Source organism: Mytilus californianus, unplaced genomic scaffold (genome assembly GCF_021869535.1).
Source record: "Mytilus californianus isolate M0D057914Y unplaced genomic scaffold, xbMytCali1.0.p SCAF_11, whole genome shotgun sequence".
In the NCBI taxonomy this organism is placed as follows: domain Eukaryota; kingdom Metazoa; phylum Mollusca; class Bivalvia; order Mytilida; family Mytilidae; genus Mytilus; species Mytilus californianus.
This window is the reverse complement of record NW_026262593.1, coordinates 60,449,610-60,468,544: the sequence shown is the minus strand read 5'-3', so window position 1 is coordinate 60,468,544 and position 18,935 is coordinate 60,449,610. Positions and strand designations below refer to the sequence as shown.

The 18,935-nt window shown below is 33.6% G+C and overlaps 1 protein-coding gene across 1 annotated transcript in view; it reads left to right on the top strand.

Moving 5' to 3' along the window:
- The window catches only part of LOC127719263 (H(+)/Cl(-) exchange transporter 6-like), a 91,341-nt gene extending 87,942 nt beyond the window's left edge, over positions 1-3,399 (top strand). The window contains exon 24 of the mRNA XM_052225279.1: positions 3,238-3,399. Within this exon, the coding sequence (XP_052081239.1) occupies positions 3,238-3,315 (78 nt within the window). The 3' untranslated portion in view covers positions 3,316-3,399. The remainder of the gene's footprint in view (positions 1-3,237) is intronic.
- Positions 3,400-18,935: the final 15,536 nt, after the last annotated feature.

Genomic DNA, 18,935 nt, shown 5'->3' with positions numbered 1-18,935 from the left:
TCATGAGGTGCTGACCAAGTGTTGTTACTTTGAAGCCGATCCATCAACCAATATGGCTACCAACGGGGGACTTAGTTTAACAAAGGACCCTATGGGAAAAATATACAAATGTCTTCTTCTAGAAAACCGCTTAATGGATTGAAACCAGACGTGGTATGCATGTTTCTTTTGAGATGCTGACCAAGTGTTGTTACTTTGTAGCTGATTTGTCATTGTCCTTATAAAGTCATTTTCTACAATCTCAATGAATTAATTGGTAATTTCTGTGAACTTTACAAAAGTCTTCTGCTTTTGGTTAAATTACGGGGCCAACATTAAACCAAAATTGGCCTCAATCATTATAATGGTATCTGTTATGATTTTAATCTATTTTTACATGATTTCCAAACCCAAAGTAGAATCAGGTGAGCAACACTGGCTCTTGGGGGCCTCTAATTATCTTTTATTTTGTTGACAGGCTCTTCCAGACACATTAGGTTATGGTGTTACTCTAATAAACAATTATTGCTGTAGTAATCATACATTAATTCAAACATATCTCTGACCAGCGTATGGCGTTTACATATCTGAATAAATACGTTACGGTCGTGCATTCTTATAATATACGAAGTTCATTAACAATAGTGAGCTCCTTACACAAAAACAGATCCAACAGAGTTATGAGAAAGAGCGACTAATATCGACACTATATAAGATTTACGGTTTACTTAAGAAACAGATCCAACAGAGTTATGAGTAAGAGCGACTAATATCGACACTATATAAGATATACGGTTTACTTAAGTTTAACAAAATTTTACCAAGTCAGGAATATGGCAGTTATTATCAAATAGTCCTTTTCTATGTTTGTTGGCGTTTGATTTTTGTAGCAGTTCAGTGTTTCTGTTGTTCCGTTGTTTTCCTCTTATAGTTGATGTGTTTCCCTCGGTTTTGGTTTGTGGCTGTGATTTGTTTTCGCTTAATCGATTTATGACTTTTGAACAGCAGTATACTTCTGTTGCCTTTACTTACAGATTGGCTGATACAATGTGTCTGTGTTTCAACATATTAGCGACATTTTTTCGCGGTCTTAGATCTTAAGAAACCAGATAACTAGTAGTCGTCTGTTCTGCATTTTTGCCGATTGTGTCCTATTCGCGACATTTTGACTGTTAACCTCAGTTTTCATACATTTTATAAAATATCGTTTTTGTAAAGGTCAACGCGTATTGATTTCTAATGGCTATTAAGTAGTTAACGATTATTTATTTGTATTCCGTTCAGAGGGTGCATGCACGTTTAAAGAGGAAACGACTGAAATCATCACTGTTTTTGTAAAGGTCAATGCGTATTGATTTCTAATGGCTACTAAAGTAGTCAACGATTATTTATTTGTATTCCGTTCAGAGGGTGAATGCACGTTTAAAGGGAAACGACTGAAATCATCACTTCATAAGTATTGGTTGACTGATATGATGTGCCTGACTCAACTCACGAGAAACATATTTTCGCGGTCAGGGAATGTCAATGCAGCCGTTCTCGCTCCGTTTGTGCAATTCCCTCTACGCTTTTCTACTTGCTTTGTATATTCGTAAGGGATTTATGAGTTTTGAGCACCTGTACTACTGTTGCCTCTAATGTATAGTAGTACCAAATATTACACATTCACTGACACTTAAAAACAACACACGTTTCTTGAATCATGACTAATTCAAAGTCAATATAATTACTAACCCATCTTGTCTTTGTGGGTGCAGTATTGAGACTGTACGCCCCTTTATTTTCGACTGTCCTTTTTATGTAAAGACCCGAGAAAAATTCTGATGAACCATCTTAGATGGCTCCCTGATTACCTCATATTGAATGTTAAGTTACTGACATCTGGTAATTCGAACCTCTCGTTTGAACAAACCTCCAGATATTTAAATATGTCTTCGAATTAATCATTTCTTATCATATAAATTTCGGAATTTTGGGTCCCTCAATGCTCTTCAACTTCGTACTTTATTTGAACTTTTAAAATTTTTTAATGCAAGCGTCACTAATGAGTCTTTTGTAAACGAAATGCGCGTATGGCGTATTAAAAATTAATCCTGGTATCTATGATGAGTTTAAGATACCGAATAGTGTATTTACTGTACTTTCACATCAATATCATTACCAATTTCCAGTTATTATTCTTGTCATTTTGTCATAGCTAGACTCGTAATGTATTGTATATTTTGAAATATTGGTTGCTCATATTAACATTGTATTATTATAAATTGTAATTCAGAGCGGACTTCATAAGTATATTTTACTTGTGTCAAATCCATTTTACTTTGAATAAATAAAATATGTTTAATTTGAAAACAAAAAACACCACAAATATACTTTACTCGTATGAGTAAACGAGCTTTACTTTGATAACAATTGAATATGGAGTATTATAAACGGATATTAACAGATTATTGATGATTTTTTCAAACGAGAGGGTGTTTCTCAGCTACAATCTCATCGAAGGTGCGTCTTAGTTTCTGACGATAAATTTCTATCTCAAGCGCGAAGCATGATAAGAAAAATTATCACAAAAAAAGATCAAAGGAAAAATACACAAAATAGCGATAATACATGAAAGTAAATGTAACGTATCATATGAATCATGGAATATGAGTCTGAAGCAATGCATTATTGCATATTGTTTTAAATTATACATTACACACATAATGACATGAATCTGCAAGGAAAGTAAGCGCAAACTGACAAATAAGTTGGCGGTTTCTATCAAACATTGCCTTCCTCAGTGCAACTGTCAAGCTATTTTTTTTTTTTCATGTTGCACTTTATTTCTTTAGGGATCCTTGCTACTCTAAAGTTTATGTATGTAATGCATAACATAGAACAATTTGCATTAAAGTATTGCTTAAGGCTTGTGTTCCATAATACATACAGACTGAAATAAAACAGAGCAGCTACTGTCATTGAAGAGAACTTGTTACCAATAAATATATATCAGATATAACATTACCTATATTGTGTGTACTTCATATAACTTAAAGTATTAGATACACTTTGATTGCGTTAGTCCGAATGGGTGTATCTAATTTACACCAAGATATCATTGTCAATGCAGAATAATAGTTTTCAGTAATTTAGGAGGAGGGTCTTTCAGCGATTTGACCATATGTTATTGAAAAGCATGATATATACAGGGTATTCAATTTCATTTAACGACATCTTGGTGTAAATAGATAATAAATATGTCTTTCTTTATTTCAGCTTATGGGTATGATCACGAGACATAACTTGACACATGAATATCTAGAACACATACTTCAAGAACATGCGTCCTCTTAAATAGAATAAAACAATTGTGACTTGTAATTTATTTAATACATATATAATAAATGTAAATATGCTAATTAAACAGTTAATTAATGTTAGTGATACCAGGTCATTTAAATTTAACATTTAAAATCTTCTTTTTATAGTGTTGTCAAAATGTTTATTTTAGGACAGATGGAGACATACGTTTCCAGGCTGTAGTTTAATTTATTAAAAGAACATAAAATAATTAAACATTTAATACAAAGGTGGAGATACCAAAGTCCAAATTTGGTTCGTTAAAAAGTTGTTTTCGACACCTCACGCAGGTATCATGGTTTATGATCAATTACAGGGGCATTTTCTGCCAAGGTCTTGTCCATCGAATTTAGTTTTACTCTCAAATTTCATTTATTACGTACTAGAATGTATGACTATAAAAGTCCTACAGGAAAAGACATTGCACGAAACTGTAAAAAGTATCAACATTTTTGGGATCAGAACGCCATCTAGTTCACCATACGGAGTGGCCTCTGTAAATTATCATTAGACATGTTTCCCCGGTGCAAATAATTGTATAATGACGATTTTTCTGTTGAGACGCAAAGAAATAAATGGAGAATGTGCCCATTGGACACAGATGATGCCCCGCTTGCATATAACGTTATAAATGGGAATAACTCAAGAACGGTAAAAGTAACGCCACCAAAAAGGTAAACTAAAGTTAGAGAACGGAAACCAATTTTGGGACGTACGTATGGACGGACAAGGGTAACACTTAATGCCCCTCCGGCAACGGCGCCGACATAAAAATAAACCTCGTCCTATCTATAACCTGTATAAAAACAAAAGTGGCAGATACCAAAAGGAGAATTAAAACTCAAGTCGAAGAGAGATCAACAAAAATCTTGGCAAATACGACAAAACAAACAGCAGTCTACAAAACAAATAGCAGTCTACAAAACAATCAGCAGTCTACAAAACAAACAGTAGTCTACAAAACAAACAGTAGTCTACAAAACAAACAGCAGTCTACAAAACAAACAGCAGTCTACAAAACAAACAGCAGTCTACAAAACAAACATTAGTCTACAAAACAAACAGTAGTCTGTAAAACAAACAGCAGTCTACAAAACAAACAGTAGTCTACAAAACAAACAGTAGTCTACAAAACAAACAGCAGTCTACAAAACAAACAGCAGTCTATAAAACAGACAGTAGTCTACAAAACAAACAGTAGTCTATAAAACAAACAGCAGTCTACAAAACAAACAGTAGTCTACAAAACAAACAGCAGTCTACAAAACAAACAGCAGTCTATAAAACAGACAGTAGTCTACAAAACAAACAGCAGTCTACAAAACAAACAGTAGTCTACAAAACAAACAGCAGTCTACAAAACAAACATTAGTCTACAAAACAAACAGTAGTCTGTAAAACAAACAGCAGTCTACAAAACAAACAGTAGTCTACAAAACAAACAGTAGTCTACAAAACAAACAGCAGTCTACAAAACACTTCATAAAAAACTAAATACTGAGCAACACGAACCCACGAAGATCACAGGGTGATATCGGGTGCTCCGGAAGAGTATCATAATGATTTTGTTGTTTTTTTTTTTGGTGAGTCAAAACAGTAAACGAAATCAGTCATCCTGTTCGTCCTTAGTTTACTAGTACTTCTTTTTCAGCTGTCATTCAATTCAATAACTGAACTTGATGAGCACTTCCGCCATCGCCTCCCACTCAGGTCAAAGGTCTAAGTCTAAAGGAGGTTGAAATATTATCTGGCTAGTCAATATTGTATTAGCGAATTTTTGGGGCTATTTGTTTATAAAATTGAACCAAAATGACTTGCTAATAATATTTGATTATTCAGTATTACGTTCTTGTTAATGCTTGACACCAAGAAAATCACAACTTATGTTGTCATAAATCGTCGCTTTTGCCCCTTAAACAAACGATTTTTCCATTGTTTCTCTCACCTAAAAAAAGTATTTACAAAATTACCGAACTCCAAGATAAATTCAAAAAGGGAGAAGTCCATAAACCCCAAAGAAATCAAAAGTTCGATTATATCAACCAACGAAACGAATGCGACGAAAATAGTGGTTTTATAGCTAGCAAAACCTCCCATTTGAATGACGGTTGTTTATCGTTCCGTTAAATTGACAAAATTTGATGAGCAACCAAAAGATTGTTGATTGATTGTTGGTTGCTTAACGTCCAGTCGCAAATATTTCATGCATGTTCAGGACGAGAACCAATTAGAAATAAATACAATAGGTAGGTCCTGTAATTCGGATCCAGCAGCCAAAACTGTGTATAGATACATCATAGACATACAAATCAACTGACTTAAAAACAATTTAATAAACATACATCACTAATCAAACAAAGACGCCAATAAACAAAAATTTGTAGTTGAAGTACATACATTATAGTAAAAAATGCAGTTCAAGAGCGGTGAAAGATATGAAAGGGAAATTCAAACTCATCAATCAAAAACGCCATGGAAAAATAAAGGAGACCAGAAGACAAACCCCTATAAAGTATAAATACAAGGGTAAACTAAATAACAACAACACTATAAAAACCTGGCTTGTTGTTTTCCATTCGTGGTGAGTTTGAGCTTTTGATTTTGCCATTTGACAAACGGCTTTCCGTTTTGGAATTTTCTTTGGAGTTAGGTATTTTTGTTATTTCACTTTTTAGTAGTAGTTTCAAATTATGAAATTATTTTTAAAACATATTCTAATGTAATTCGTTTGTAACGAAGATTTGTATTGATCAATATATATTTTGAGGAGGTAAAATCCACGGTTTACCGGTCTGTAACAAAGCCAAACCGCCATTTTAAATTTCGGAATTTTTTGGTATGTGATTTCTTCAGTACGGAGCAAAATAGTCACGTTTTTTACATGAAAATCTCCTTTCAGACAAAACTCAATTCAATTTGAAGAATGCGCAAAGTCTAAAAACGTCTGGTGTTAATTTTGATGACGAAGTGTGTCTATGAAGTTGCGATGTTGAAGTGCAAAAGACAAGAACAGAATTTCATAGGATTTAGTATTGATGACAATTTGATATAATTATTATATGAATAGATAGAGCAGTCCAAAACTGTTCTATAAATAGATTTGGCAAGATTTGTTCTAGAATAGAACTGTCGAAAACTGTTCTAGTGTAGACTTGTCAGAATCTGTTCTAGGTTTGAACTGTCAAAACATATTCTAATTTAGAATTGTCAAAAAGTGTTCAATGAAAATATATTCTGTCCAAAACTGTTCTAACGATGCCAGGAAAACTGTTCTACGGACTGGTAGACGTTGCTTAACTTCGGTGAACGGACGAGAACCGGTGTTTTCAACGTGGTTCGGCCCACCATTTTTTCTTGAAATGTCTGTGCCAGCTCGGGAGTGTGGCAGTTGTTGTCGGATGGTCTGTTTCTGTGTGTGTTGGCGTTTGTTTTTGTAGCAGTTCGGTGTTTCTGTTGTTCCGTTGTTTCCCTCTTAAGGTTGATGTGTTTCCCTCGGTTTTGGTTTGTGGCCCGGATTTGTTTTCGCTTAGTCGATTTATGACTATTGAACAGCGGCATACTACTGTTGCCTGTATAGAACAGTTCTACTTACAATTCTTGTCAGACTTTAAGAGAGGTATTGAATTATCCCAACTGTAATTAAAAAAACAAACATTTTGATTATTTTGTATTAAAATGGAAATAAAAGAGAGGCGAAAGATACAATAGGGACATTCAAACTCATAAGTCGAAAATAAACTGACAAAGCAACCGCTAAAAAGGAAAAGACAAACAGACAAACAACAGCAGACAAACAACAGCAGACAAAACACAACATAGAAAATTAAAGACTGAGTAACATGAACCCCACCAAAAACTAGGGGTGATCTCAGGTGCTCCGGAAGCTTAAGCATATCCTACTCAACATGAAGCACCCGTCGTGTTGCTCATGTTAGTACAAATCCGCTGATACGTCTAATTCGGTAGGGCACATTCGGGAAAAAGGGGACGGGATTATAGTTACGACAATTGGAACATATCTGTTGTCATCTGTGAAACATAACGGTCAACCAACTCGTGATAAACTGTATTGTATTTCAAGCTTTACATATGTAAAGCTAGTAAACTCAATTTGCGACAGTATAACCTATTGTACGTATACGAAGCCTAAAATATTGTACAGTTAACTCTTAATTTACCTACATATACAAGATTGCACATGTACGAGTATTTGTTGTATCATTGTGTCATAGAAAATGTCAAGTACTTTGAAATTAAATGACAAGTACCAAAGATATATATGTAGTTTTGGAGAATCACCCCTGTGATTTTTTAATCATTTTCAGACTATCATATCAATTAAAGAGCAGACGTTATATCTTTAAATAATAATATGCATAACTGTGTATTTCTGTGTCACGAGTCAAACTATTTATTTCAAAATTATTTACTAGTACTGGATTAAAACATATACATCCCTTTACAACTATAGTTAGTAGGTGTAATACCACCAAATCATAGTACGTCACATCCGGTTGCATACGAAAATAAATCAAAAAAATATTCCCTTGAATTTGACAGTTGTAGGTAATTGATCCTTCATTTCATTACAGTAAAACATTTCTGGGTCATAAACATATATCTTTGGTATTTCAAAGCACCATTATTTTTTTATTTGGGGTTTCTATAGAGTATTTTGGAAACTTGAGGTTACATGGTTATTAAAGCTTGTACACAGGTTAAAAAAGGGGAAAATTTGATTGGTTAACTTCCAGTGATGATTATTTTCTTATATGCAATGAAATGTTATGTGAAATTTTTTCTATAGTACTGGACAGGATAAAACTTTACTCATGCCAAGTATTTCTTCATTTGAAATAAAGATAAATTCTCTACAATTTTTTGAAAAGTGCAAATTTAACAAAGACTAATAGGGGAAAATCAATGGTGGTATTACACCTAATATACACATGCAATTGCTGAATGATATGGATCATAGGATAACTGTCATTGAATATCCAGGGCTTTAAACAACGTTTATTTCCATCTAAATTTTTCATCTCCATCCCAGGACTACTCCCATAAGACAGAAAAACCAACGCTCAAAAGGGAAAGTGGGATGTATAAATACAGTCACGTCGGTTAGTTATTATACGGATACGATACTCAAGTCTCATTGTTACTCAACTATGAATGGTTAGAGTAAATCAGTTATATTAAGAGATGTTCAACAGAGGAGTTCAGTGCAGTGGCTCCTTGATTAAACGAGACACATATAAATCGTTCCATCCAGTTCTTATATTGAATTCTTCGTTTAAGAATGCGTATTACATGTTAAATAAGGGTCTGGATGGGGTATTCATTTCTTTATTATATAATTTTAGATCATTTTCCTTATTCTTTATTTATTATGCCCATTATTTTCTATAATTACTTATATTTTAGAACCCTATTGTTCTTTTTTTTTTCTTTTTTTTCGCTTATTTGTCTCTATTCTTTATTTTTTCCTCCTTTATTTTGCACTTTTTGTCCATTATTCTCTACTCTGTAAACCCCATCCAAACCCTGTAATTTTTTATAAAGCATCTACGTTTCCAACCAATGAAGTAACGTTCTTATCATTTTATAAGGGACCAGTTAATGAATTTACCAATAATCCTTCACATTTTGAAAGGGCAAGTCTTAATTGATGAAGACCACGTATGCCGCATGCGGAGCAGTGTGTCTTTTTCGAACAACTGATCAAAACGTCATAAACTGCAATCGACATTTATTTTCATTAATAAAAGGCCATTTCACAGCAAAGGAAATGCAACTCGAGTCGTTATAAACTCATCTGTTGAGAGTAAACCAGTATGTTTAATTTTTTTATATTTTTAAAAGCTGTGGCTGACCTAGATAGAAATCCAGTTGGATAGCAATTAAGCCAAAAAGGAAATCGGAGGGGCCTAAATGTCTTATCCATTATTCATAGAAGTCAGCATGGTAAAACAGAAAACAAACACATAAGGAATTTACCTTTGTGTAGATACTATAATCAGGTCTAAAACTAATAACTACATTAACTCTGTAAATACTAATTGTAGTTGAAATAAAAATACAACGTTGATTAGAAATATTAGCATGTTGATAAAAGCTAACACTTGTAAATTTAATACATTGGTGTAATTATTTTCGTTTAAAAGAAACTAGAAATGAAGCAGTTTCAAATGTTTATCCTGTAATTTAGTATAAGTTAGTTTTTTGTAAACTTTCTTTCCTTTTTGTGTAGCTGGTGCATTAGAATTTCTTGATTTCCTCACTGATGTATAGCCTCTGTCCACATTCACTTTCCCATGGCATACTCATTTGATCTCAATTTATATTGATCATCACCAAAGCAAATTCTTTTGTCTTGAAATATGTTCACAACATTATTAAAACTTTCAGCATAAAATGTGTCTTTAGCAAGAATGTAATCATGAGGATATTTATACATTTTTCTGACTTTTCCATTTGTAAGTACGACCCTAGATGACTCATAGTTTGAATCAACTTTGCACCTTGATGTTTGATGACAATTTACATGGTTATTACAATAATGTTCAACAATGTTATCCAAACTTTCCTTAAGTTTTTGGGCACTTTGCTCACAGTTACGGACAGCCCAGTCAATGTGAGTTGCTGTATTTCAACTTTATCTCCTAGCTGTTCATTCCAACTTACACCTTCTGAACGTTTAGTACCGTTTGTAATCTTGGTGACTGCTTTCTTTACAGCCTTGACAGCATGTCATAAGTTATTCTGATTGACAGTAAATTGAGTGTACCTCACAAATTAATTTACAGCCAAATTTCTATCATGTGCATGAACTTTAAAGGACACATGTTCATTCTCCAAATGTTCATAAATGTTTTGTGTTCCAAGTCTTTCGTGTCGTTGAGCAACTTTATCCTGTGACTTTGTACAATGTTGACAGTCCATCGCTTTGTGCGTTTTTTCTCCTAATGCTGTTACTGTGGTGTCTTTGGCATTTTCCCTCCAACCTTGTCTAGCATCTGTCATGGTGTTGATGCCATCTAGGTCATCATATGAAACAATTTCATCATTTATGGCATTGTCAACTGATTGAACACTTTCATTTTCAGCGTGTTCTATATACAACACGGAGCCTTGGCTTACACCGAACAGCAAGATATAAAAGGCCCAAAAATGACTAGTGTAAAACCATTCAAACAGGAAAACCAACGGTTTAATCTATATACAAACGAGAAACATTTATGAACCACATCAACAAACGAGAACCACTGAACATCAGGTTCCTTACTTAGGACAGGTGCAAATAAATGCAGCGGGTTGAAACGTTCTAATAGGCGCCAACCTTCACCCTACCTGAAACAATTGTGTAACATCACTATAAAATATCAATCAAAATGGCTTAACTCAATCAAAAGACATATTTACAAAAACAAGTGAACATACACTGAACGAATAAATTTGACCTATGACACAATGTAAATACAAAATTAATAAAACAAGGGGTTAGATGTAAAACAATATCAGAAAGACAACCATATCCTTGGACAAAATGCCGCCATATAAAATAACGTACACAGGCAAATAAAAATAATTGTGTTGTAAGGTATACATGAAGTACGGAAATAATGTTTACCAAATAAATAATTTTGTTGTTCCTAGTACGAGAACAAAAGTGAAAATTTATCGTCATACTAAACACTGAATAAGTAAACATTAATTAACAAAAATACATTACAAATTATATCAACAGGTCAAATTAACACGAAAGTACGATTTGAGAGTACTCGCAATTACTGAAAGCTAGTTAAAAGCCATAAACAATCAATAATAAAAAATTCATGCATCAGAGACTAAAATCAACTAAAACACATCCCAGGGATTTAGTGTTTTAACGTCATGGACAGTCAAAGAAGACATGACCTGTGCAATGCCAAAATCAAAGTATCGACAGGCAGTAGGATAGTTAGGAGTAAACCTGTTAATAAATATGTTTAATGTAATATATAGATAGAGTAATATATATATAGAAAATGAACGTGGATGTGTATTTAAACGTTTGAAAAAAATACAAATTTAGTTATGTTTTAATTTGTTGATGACAAAATCGATATTTGTGCCAATGTAAACTATATTCAAAGATCTAATTACAACATTGGTAAGATAACCTTTACTAATAAGTTTGTTTAAAGGTTCGATGAGTTTAAACGGATCACAAAGTGATTTCCGCGCTTTTAGTACAATATTACCGTAAAACTTAGGATGTGAAATCCGTTTTTAATAAGTTTTCTACATGTACAGCCAAATCTACTAATCAAATCTGTGAATCTATGAAAGAATTTGGTAAACGTTTTAAGCAATTTATGGTAACGAAATCCCTGACTTAATAATTTACCAGTGAACCATTGATTACGTTCGTTAAAATCTATGACATCACTACACATACGGGCATAACGAACGAGTTGGGATATATAAACACCGTATGATGGAGCCAAAGGAACATCGACGAATAAAAAGGGAAAATTAACAATTGGGAATGAAAAATCGTCTCTTTTTTGTCGTAAATTTTATTTTGTTTACATAGAATGTACAAATTTCATGAGGTCACCTGCAGAGTCAGCAACTTTCTATCTGTACACATAACCTGGTGATAAAATCCAGACCAGATAATTTTTGAAGTCAGTAATATTTTGTTTGTTTACATTCTACATAATCCCAAAAATGAGTGATAAGAAAGTTACAATGGAATTAAGTGATCTTCAGTTAAAAACTATAAAAAAAGTGTTTGGGCATAATGATTGGAAAATTAAAGTTCTTGATGACTGCTGTTACTAATGAAAAAGGCGGGACTGCACAAAATCCACAGATGGCCAAAAAACTCAGACAGGCAATAATGAATAAGATGAAGACAATGATTAAGCTGGATTTGTCATACAAGACCCGTCCCAAGTAGAATGCAGATATTGCTTTTGTAAGCCATGCATTACCGATGAACAAAACAGACAAATGTGGTGTTATAGTCAGTCAGATGTACCCCATCAAAGAAACTCAAGTTTGAAAAAGGAACATTACAAAAGATGCTTCTCTATCGTGGTACGTGGAATGATGATAGATATTTAGTTATGAAAGCACATGCCATGACCAGGGAGCACAAGAGAGACATTATGCCAAAATGTGTTGTGAAACTTTTTCGTAATTGGTTTCCTAACCCTGGTGGGTTTCCGTATTTGGGACACATGTGGGAATAATTTTCTTTATTCTGCTGCAGGATTTTTAATTATTTAGTAGACAGTCCTTTGTTCTGTATATAACATAATTTTGGAGGGAAAAGATTGTGACCAGATAAAATAGAATATTATGGCTGTTATTACAATTTTGTGCTAATTAGCTGCATAGTTATGTAGTTCTATGAATTATGAAAGAAATATATAATGGATTACTTAGGGGTGTAAAAATAAGAACACAACAGGTAAGGTGTTTATTTCTTCTTTGCATGGAAGCATGTCTGCATAGTAACATTTACTTCCTGTGTAAATAAAAACAATGTTTGTATCCGCCCAGCTATCAATCAAAGTATATTTCAAACGAAGAATACCTCTGCTTCATGATTTGTTTGAGGAATATAACAGAATTAAGTTAGTTGATTTTTATTATCTATGATCATCTATCCTATTAATCATACAGTTCAGTTCTAGGTTATGTGACAATTTTTTTTCTTCTGAAAATCACTCTTTGAACAAAGTAATTCTAAAAATTCTGTCCTTGACATGAATGTGGCAAAGACGTTTTCGGACGTATAAATGGGGCATAAGATGCTTAGTGGGTGGGCAATCACAAAGTATAAATGGTAGAAAACAGATAACAACACTGCCAAAAGAAACTAAAAATAGCAATTCCGCAAAAAAACCCACCAAAACTCAGGTGCTGTGGAAGGGTATGTAACAATCTGTTTTTATAAATGTTAATTGTTCCGGTATGTACTTTTAGAATTTATATACACGTAGATAAAGACGAGTAAAATTAATTATTTCTGACTGCTTCATGTGCATTGGCAAATATTACATTCATGTCCTGCCTAACAAAAAATACCAAATTAGAAAAGATCGTTACAGTCAAATTAAAAAAAAAATGAATTCATGTTTCAATGGTGTTAATATGTCCTTTGATTAAGTTAAGCTATTTCAGTTGATATTTTATAGTGTGTCTTTCTATGTTGTTATGTTACATTATTGTTTCAGAAAAAGGGTGAAGGTTTGGTACCATTAAAACGTTTAAACCCGCTGCATTTGTTTGCACCTGTCCTAAGTCAGGAATCTGATGTTCAGTAGTTGTCGTTTGTTGATGTGGTTCATAAGTGTTTCTCGTTTCTCGTTTTTTATATAGATTAGACCGTTGGTTTTCCCGTTTGAATGGTTTTACACTAGTAATTTTTTGGGGCCCTTTATAGCTTACTGTTCGGTGTGAGCCAAGGCTCCGTGTTGAAGACCGTACTGTGACCTATAATGGTTTACTTTTATAAATTTTGACTTGGATGGAGAGTTGTCTCATTGGCACTCATACCACATCTTCTTATATCTATTAACATAACTGTGAAGTCTGAAAAAAGAAGTATAACCAGTTTATTTACCTGCCTATAATCATGATAATAGAGCTATTCCTAAACTCTTCTTAAGTGGGACACAAAATGAAAGTAAAATACAGTTATAAACAAATAGTGTCTCTAAAAATATGTAATAAGTCTCTTTCAAATAACTTTATTATAACTAATTCTCCTCCGCAACTGTTTTATAGTACTTCATTTACTAGTACTTAATTTTCAGGATTGCTTGATAATTTGGTGTGATTTCAGAAAAATGTATATTCAGTGGAATATATCTGTTCGAAAGACAAAAATAGACTCAAATAGTATGCCAAAATTCCGAATCAAAAAGGATAGGTCAAGTTATGCTCATAGATGAGACCAGTTTTAATATTCCTTATTCATGGGTAGCACTTGCTATAATCATCATATTTTTTCCAACGGTTGATAATTTCTATGGGTGTCGATCTTTTGAATACTTTGCGGTTAAAAATCGAAAATAGAAATGTCATTGCCATAAAGTCTCACTCTGAAAAACATGTCTCTTCGAAGTAGATATTTTATTTGGTAACGACTAAGGTCGATTCTTTCCGGGCGTTTTGAGTTTCTTTGGTAACGACAAAATCGATTCTTTCCGGACGTTTTGAGTTTCTTGGTAACGATTCTTTCCGGACGTTTTGAGAATGTGCATAAAGAAGATAAATCATTGGAAGCTTTCCATTTTCTGCAGCAAATTCAAGCAGCACTTGTTCATGGAGTAGATATCGCCTAACTCATACGATTTTTAAGTTCATAATTTCTTTGATTCAAGGGTTTCTCTTTTCAAAAATTGTATGGACACATTCAGATTTTTGTTGACCGTTACGGAAAATCAATGGCTTCTGATATGTTCCTGGTGTCTCAGCAACAATTCAATCTCTGATTCATTACCCGAGCCTATAACCTGATAATTACTTACAAACGAGTATAAATGTTGACTTCCTTGAACATAAATTTCATACAAATGCTTATCTCGTTAGCAATACACTTACACATTTGGACAAAAATATCACAATTAAAAACTGACACCTACATTTTAAGAAATGATTTAAAATCCTTAAATATAATATTTTACAGGCATGTTTTCAGTTCTGAAATCAGGCTACATGTTTGTGACATGGCTTAATACAATAACATTTTACATTTATGTGAATAGGCTAGAAGAAGAATACATGACTGGCATACAATTATTTTGTCTGACGGTTTTCGTAGATAGTATATGCTCTAAACTATGAGACGATACGACGTGTGTTTCTGGCAAATCATGATATATTAAAATCAGAAGATGCGTAATGATTGCCAATGAGTAAACTATCAACCAGTGACCACACGACGAGATTGTAAACAACTAAAGAACAACGTGCGACCGTCAACAATGAGCAAAATTCATACCATGTAGTAAGCTTTAAACGGCTCATACAAAATTTAAAAGAGAAAACCAACGGTCAGATTTGTGCTTAAACAATTAACAATAAACAAATATGACAGACGGCAACCAAGGACAACCTACAAATAACAGACTTCTGAATTGGGAAAAAAAATAAAGAATGAGGCGGGATTAAATATGTTTGTTCAGCGTTTAACCCTTCCCATAGATTGAGACAATAGTTTGACTGCCTATCCTTAATAGACCCTTAATAAGCACCAAATATGTGCATTATTCCAACAGGCGAATTCAGGGGGGGGGGGGACAAATACCGGTAGGTCGTACGCCCACTTTTTGATTGGAAAATATGTCATTCTTTAGCATAAAAACGTCGATTTTTTTTTTATATATCCTATATTACTTTAATTTTATGAAATGAAGACCCCCTTTTCAAAAATCCTGGATCCGCCCTTGACTCCTGGTTTTGTATCGCCCAAAGCTTTAGTTTTAACAGATAAACAGTAGTATGTGCATATGAATAGCACATTGGTCCGATAAAACCAATCATCATTTTTAAAACTATGTGATCCCAGACCATTGTCCTTTGAGTTTCGAATATAGTCCCTAATGTGGACAGTGTATTACTTGCATATTTTCCTTCATATACCTTCTCAATTCACTGCTTAATGTTTTTTGCTTCGCATCACGGTGCAGAGCTATTCATGAGTTTCAGTCGATAAACACGCCATCTTGAAATAATTACTTATCACATATAGATTCTGATTGGTTGCTTTATGATGCGGCTGAGATACAGCAACAGCTATTAGCTTAAATGAGATAAAGAATTACAGACTTTTCTCGTCTCAGGATAAGTCATCACATGGCATAAAATTAACTATGTGTATTTCAGTTCCGATCAACTGTCATTAATTCATGTTCGTTTTATTATGCATATAATTGCACTCTAAAATTCAATATTGAAATATCAATTATTAATACGTGTTTATTTGCTTTGTTAATCTGCAATATGCACGATTTGTTTTGCTAAACAATGTTCCTATACAATGTTTACAAAAATGCATTATCTGTATTTTATAACTTCTGCCAATCTAGGCAAACCTCCAGAGAGGCACACCTCCAGAGTCGTGTCTATTTGTAAATGTTTTAATTTTCAACAAGTAAAGTGAACAAAATTTTAAAAGCATGGGTGTATAACGCACACTCTTAAAGTAGGACAACATCATTTTCACTGAAACTAAATATTTATTGCTGTTTACAATTATATGTTATTAACATACCTAAACATTCATATATATCTAAATAAATTATATACAGAACTAGCAATCAAAATCGCAATGCATTGACCAGCTGAAAGAACTAGAAAACCACACTCCGCAAAAACACATTGACAACTAAACACTGAACAGCCAGTTTAAAATTTCAGAAAAGTTCATCTTAATATATATACAAACTAGAGGCTCTAAAGAGCCTGTGTCGCTCACCTTGGTATATGTGCATATTAAACAAAGGACACAGATGGATTCATGACAAAATTGTGTTTTGGTGATGGTGATGTGTTTGTAGATCTTACTTTACTGAACATTCTTGCTGCTTACAATTATCTCTATCTATAATGAACTTGGAAATTTATGAAAATTGTAAAAAATTGACTATAAAGGGCAATAACTCCTTAAAGGGTCAATTGACAATTTTGGTCATGTTGACTTATTTGTAGATCTTATTTTGCTGTACATTATTGCGCTTTACAGTTTATCTCTATCTATAATAATATTCAAGATAATAACCAAAAGCTGCAAAATTTTCTTAAAATTACCAATTCAGGGGCAGCAACCCAACAACAGATTGTCAGATTCATCTGAAAATTTCACGGCAGATAGATCTTGACCTGATAAACAATTTTACCCCATGTCAGATTTGCTTTAAATGCTTTGGTTTCAGAGATATGAGCAAAAAACTGCATTTTACCCTATGTACTATTTTTTAGCCATGTCGGCCATCTTGGTTCGCGGGCGGGGTCATCGGACATATTTTTTAAACTAGATACCCTAATAATGATTGTGGACAAGTTTGGTTAAATTTGTCTTAGTAGTTTCAGAGAAGAAGATTTTCGTAAAAGATTACAAAAATTCAAGATAATAACCAAAAACGGCAAAATTTCCTTAAAATTACCAATTCAGGGGCAGCAACCCAACAACGGGTTGTTCGATTCATCTGAAAATTTCAGGGCAGATAGATCTTGACCTGATAAACATTTTTATCCCATGTCAGATTTGCTCTAAATGCTTTGGTTTCAGAGATATAAGCCAAAATCTACATTTTACCCCTATGTTCTATTTTTAGCCATGGCGGCCATCTTGGTTGGTTTGGCTGGGTCACCGGACACATTTTTTTAAACTAGATACCCCAATGATGATTGTGGCCAAGTTTGGTCAAATTTGTCTTAGTAGTTTCAGAGGAGAAGATGTTTGTAAAAGTTAACGACGACGGACGACGCCGACGGACGACGACGACGGACGACGGACGACGGACGCCAAGTGATGAGAAAAGCTCATTTGACCCTTTGGGCCAGGTGAGCTAAAAATGATATTCCAAGTCTAAGATATTCATTTTATATCAATCAATATCTTAAAATACCACATTTCCAATACTAAATCAACAACCACATGCACACATATTACCTTAAATTGGGGAAGAGCGAAGCAGTCCACTGCTTTTTAGAAACTCAAACTTGTTTGTATTTGCGATTGGTCATAAGTTTTAAGAGAAAGTGGTGATTTCAATTTTAATCCATTTGAAAAATGTCAAAATTAGTACGTCTGAGGCTGTCAAACTAAAATAAAGAATCCTTTAACATTAAAATGTCCATATTTTGAGATAGCTCTGCTCAAGTTTCTATAACTCTTTTACAATTTGTCCAAAATGTAGCACACTACACCGTAAAACGCATGTAAAATTGTTTTAATTGCAGTTAACTGAGATGAATTTTCTGATCTTGGAATTCTCTTCATATTTTAGATACTGGTTTCACTGTGTAGCTTCACGACCGGATAAAGGTATTCCCCTCCCCAAAGCAAAAAAAAAAATGATAGCAAAAAAGTATCTATTCTATTCCCCGTACAGTAAAAAAACTATACGCCGTACAATTTATCCGCTTTCTAGTGAAAACAATAGTTTATTTCGCAATACAGTGTTGTTTAAGCTTAAATATGATTTATAACTTTGAATAATCGAACGATAATCCTGTTTTAACAAGTTTGAACTTGTTGCATGCTTCTGTCAACAGGTACCACCCCGTCCGATTCTTACGATTTAAAGAGAAAGGAAGCCAATTATCAAAACATCATATTCAGTTCTAAATATACTAGTCAACAAAAGTAACGACACACAAGTTTGATGATTGATTGATTGATTGTTGGATGCTTAACGTCCAATGGCAAATACTTCATGCATATTCAGGACGAGAACAAGTTAACAATAAGTACAATAGGTAGGTTCTGTAATAAGGGCTTACGGGAATAAGGTCGGAGAAATTTAGACTGCCACGGGAAATGAGGGTATATTGGATAGGGACAGAAATTTAGCCTTGCAACAGGTCACCTACAGACCCCTCAAAGA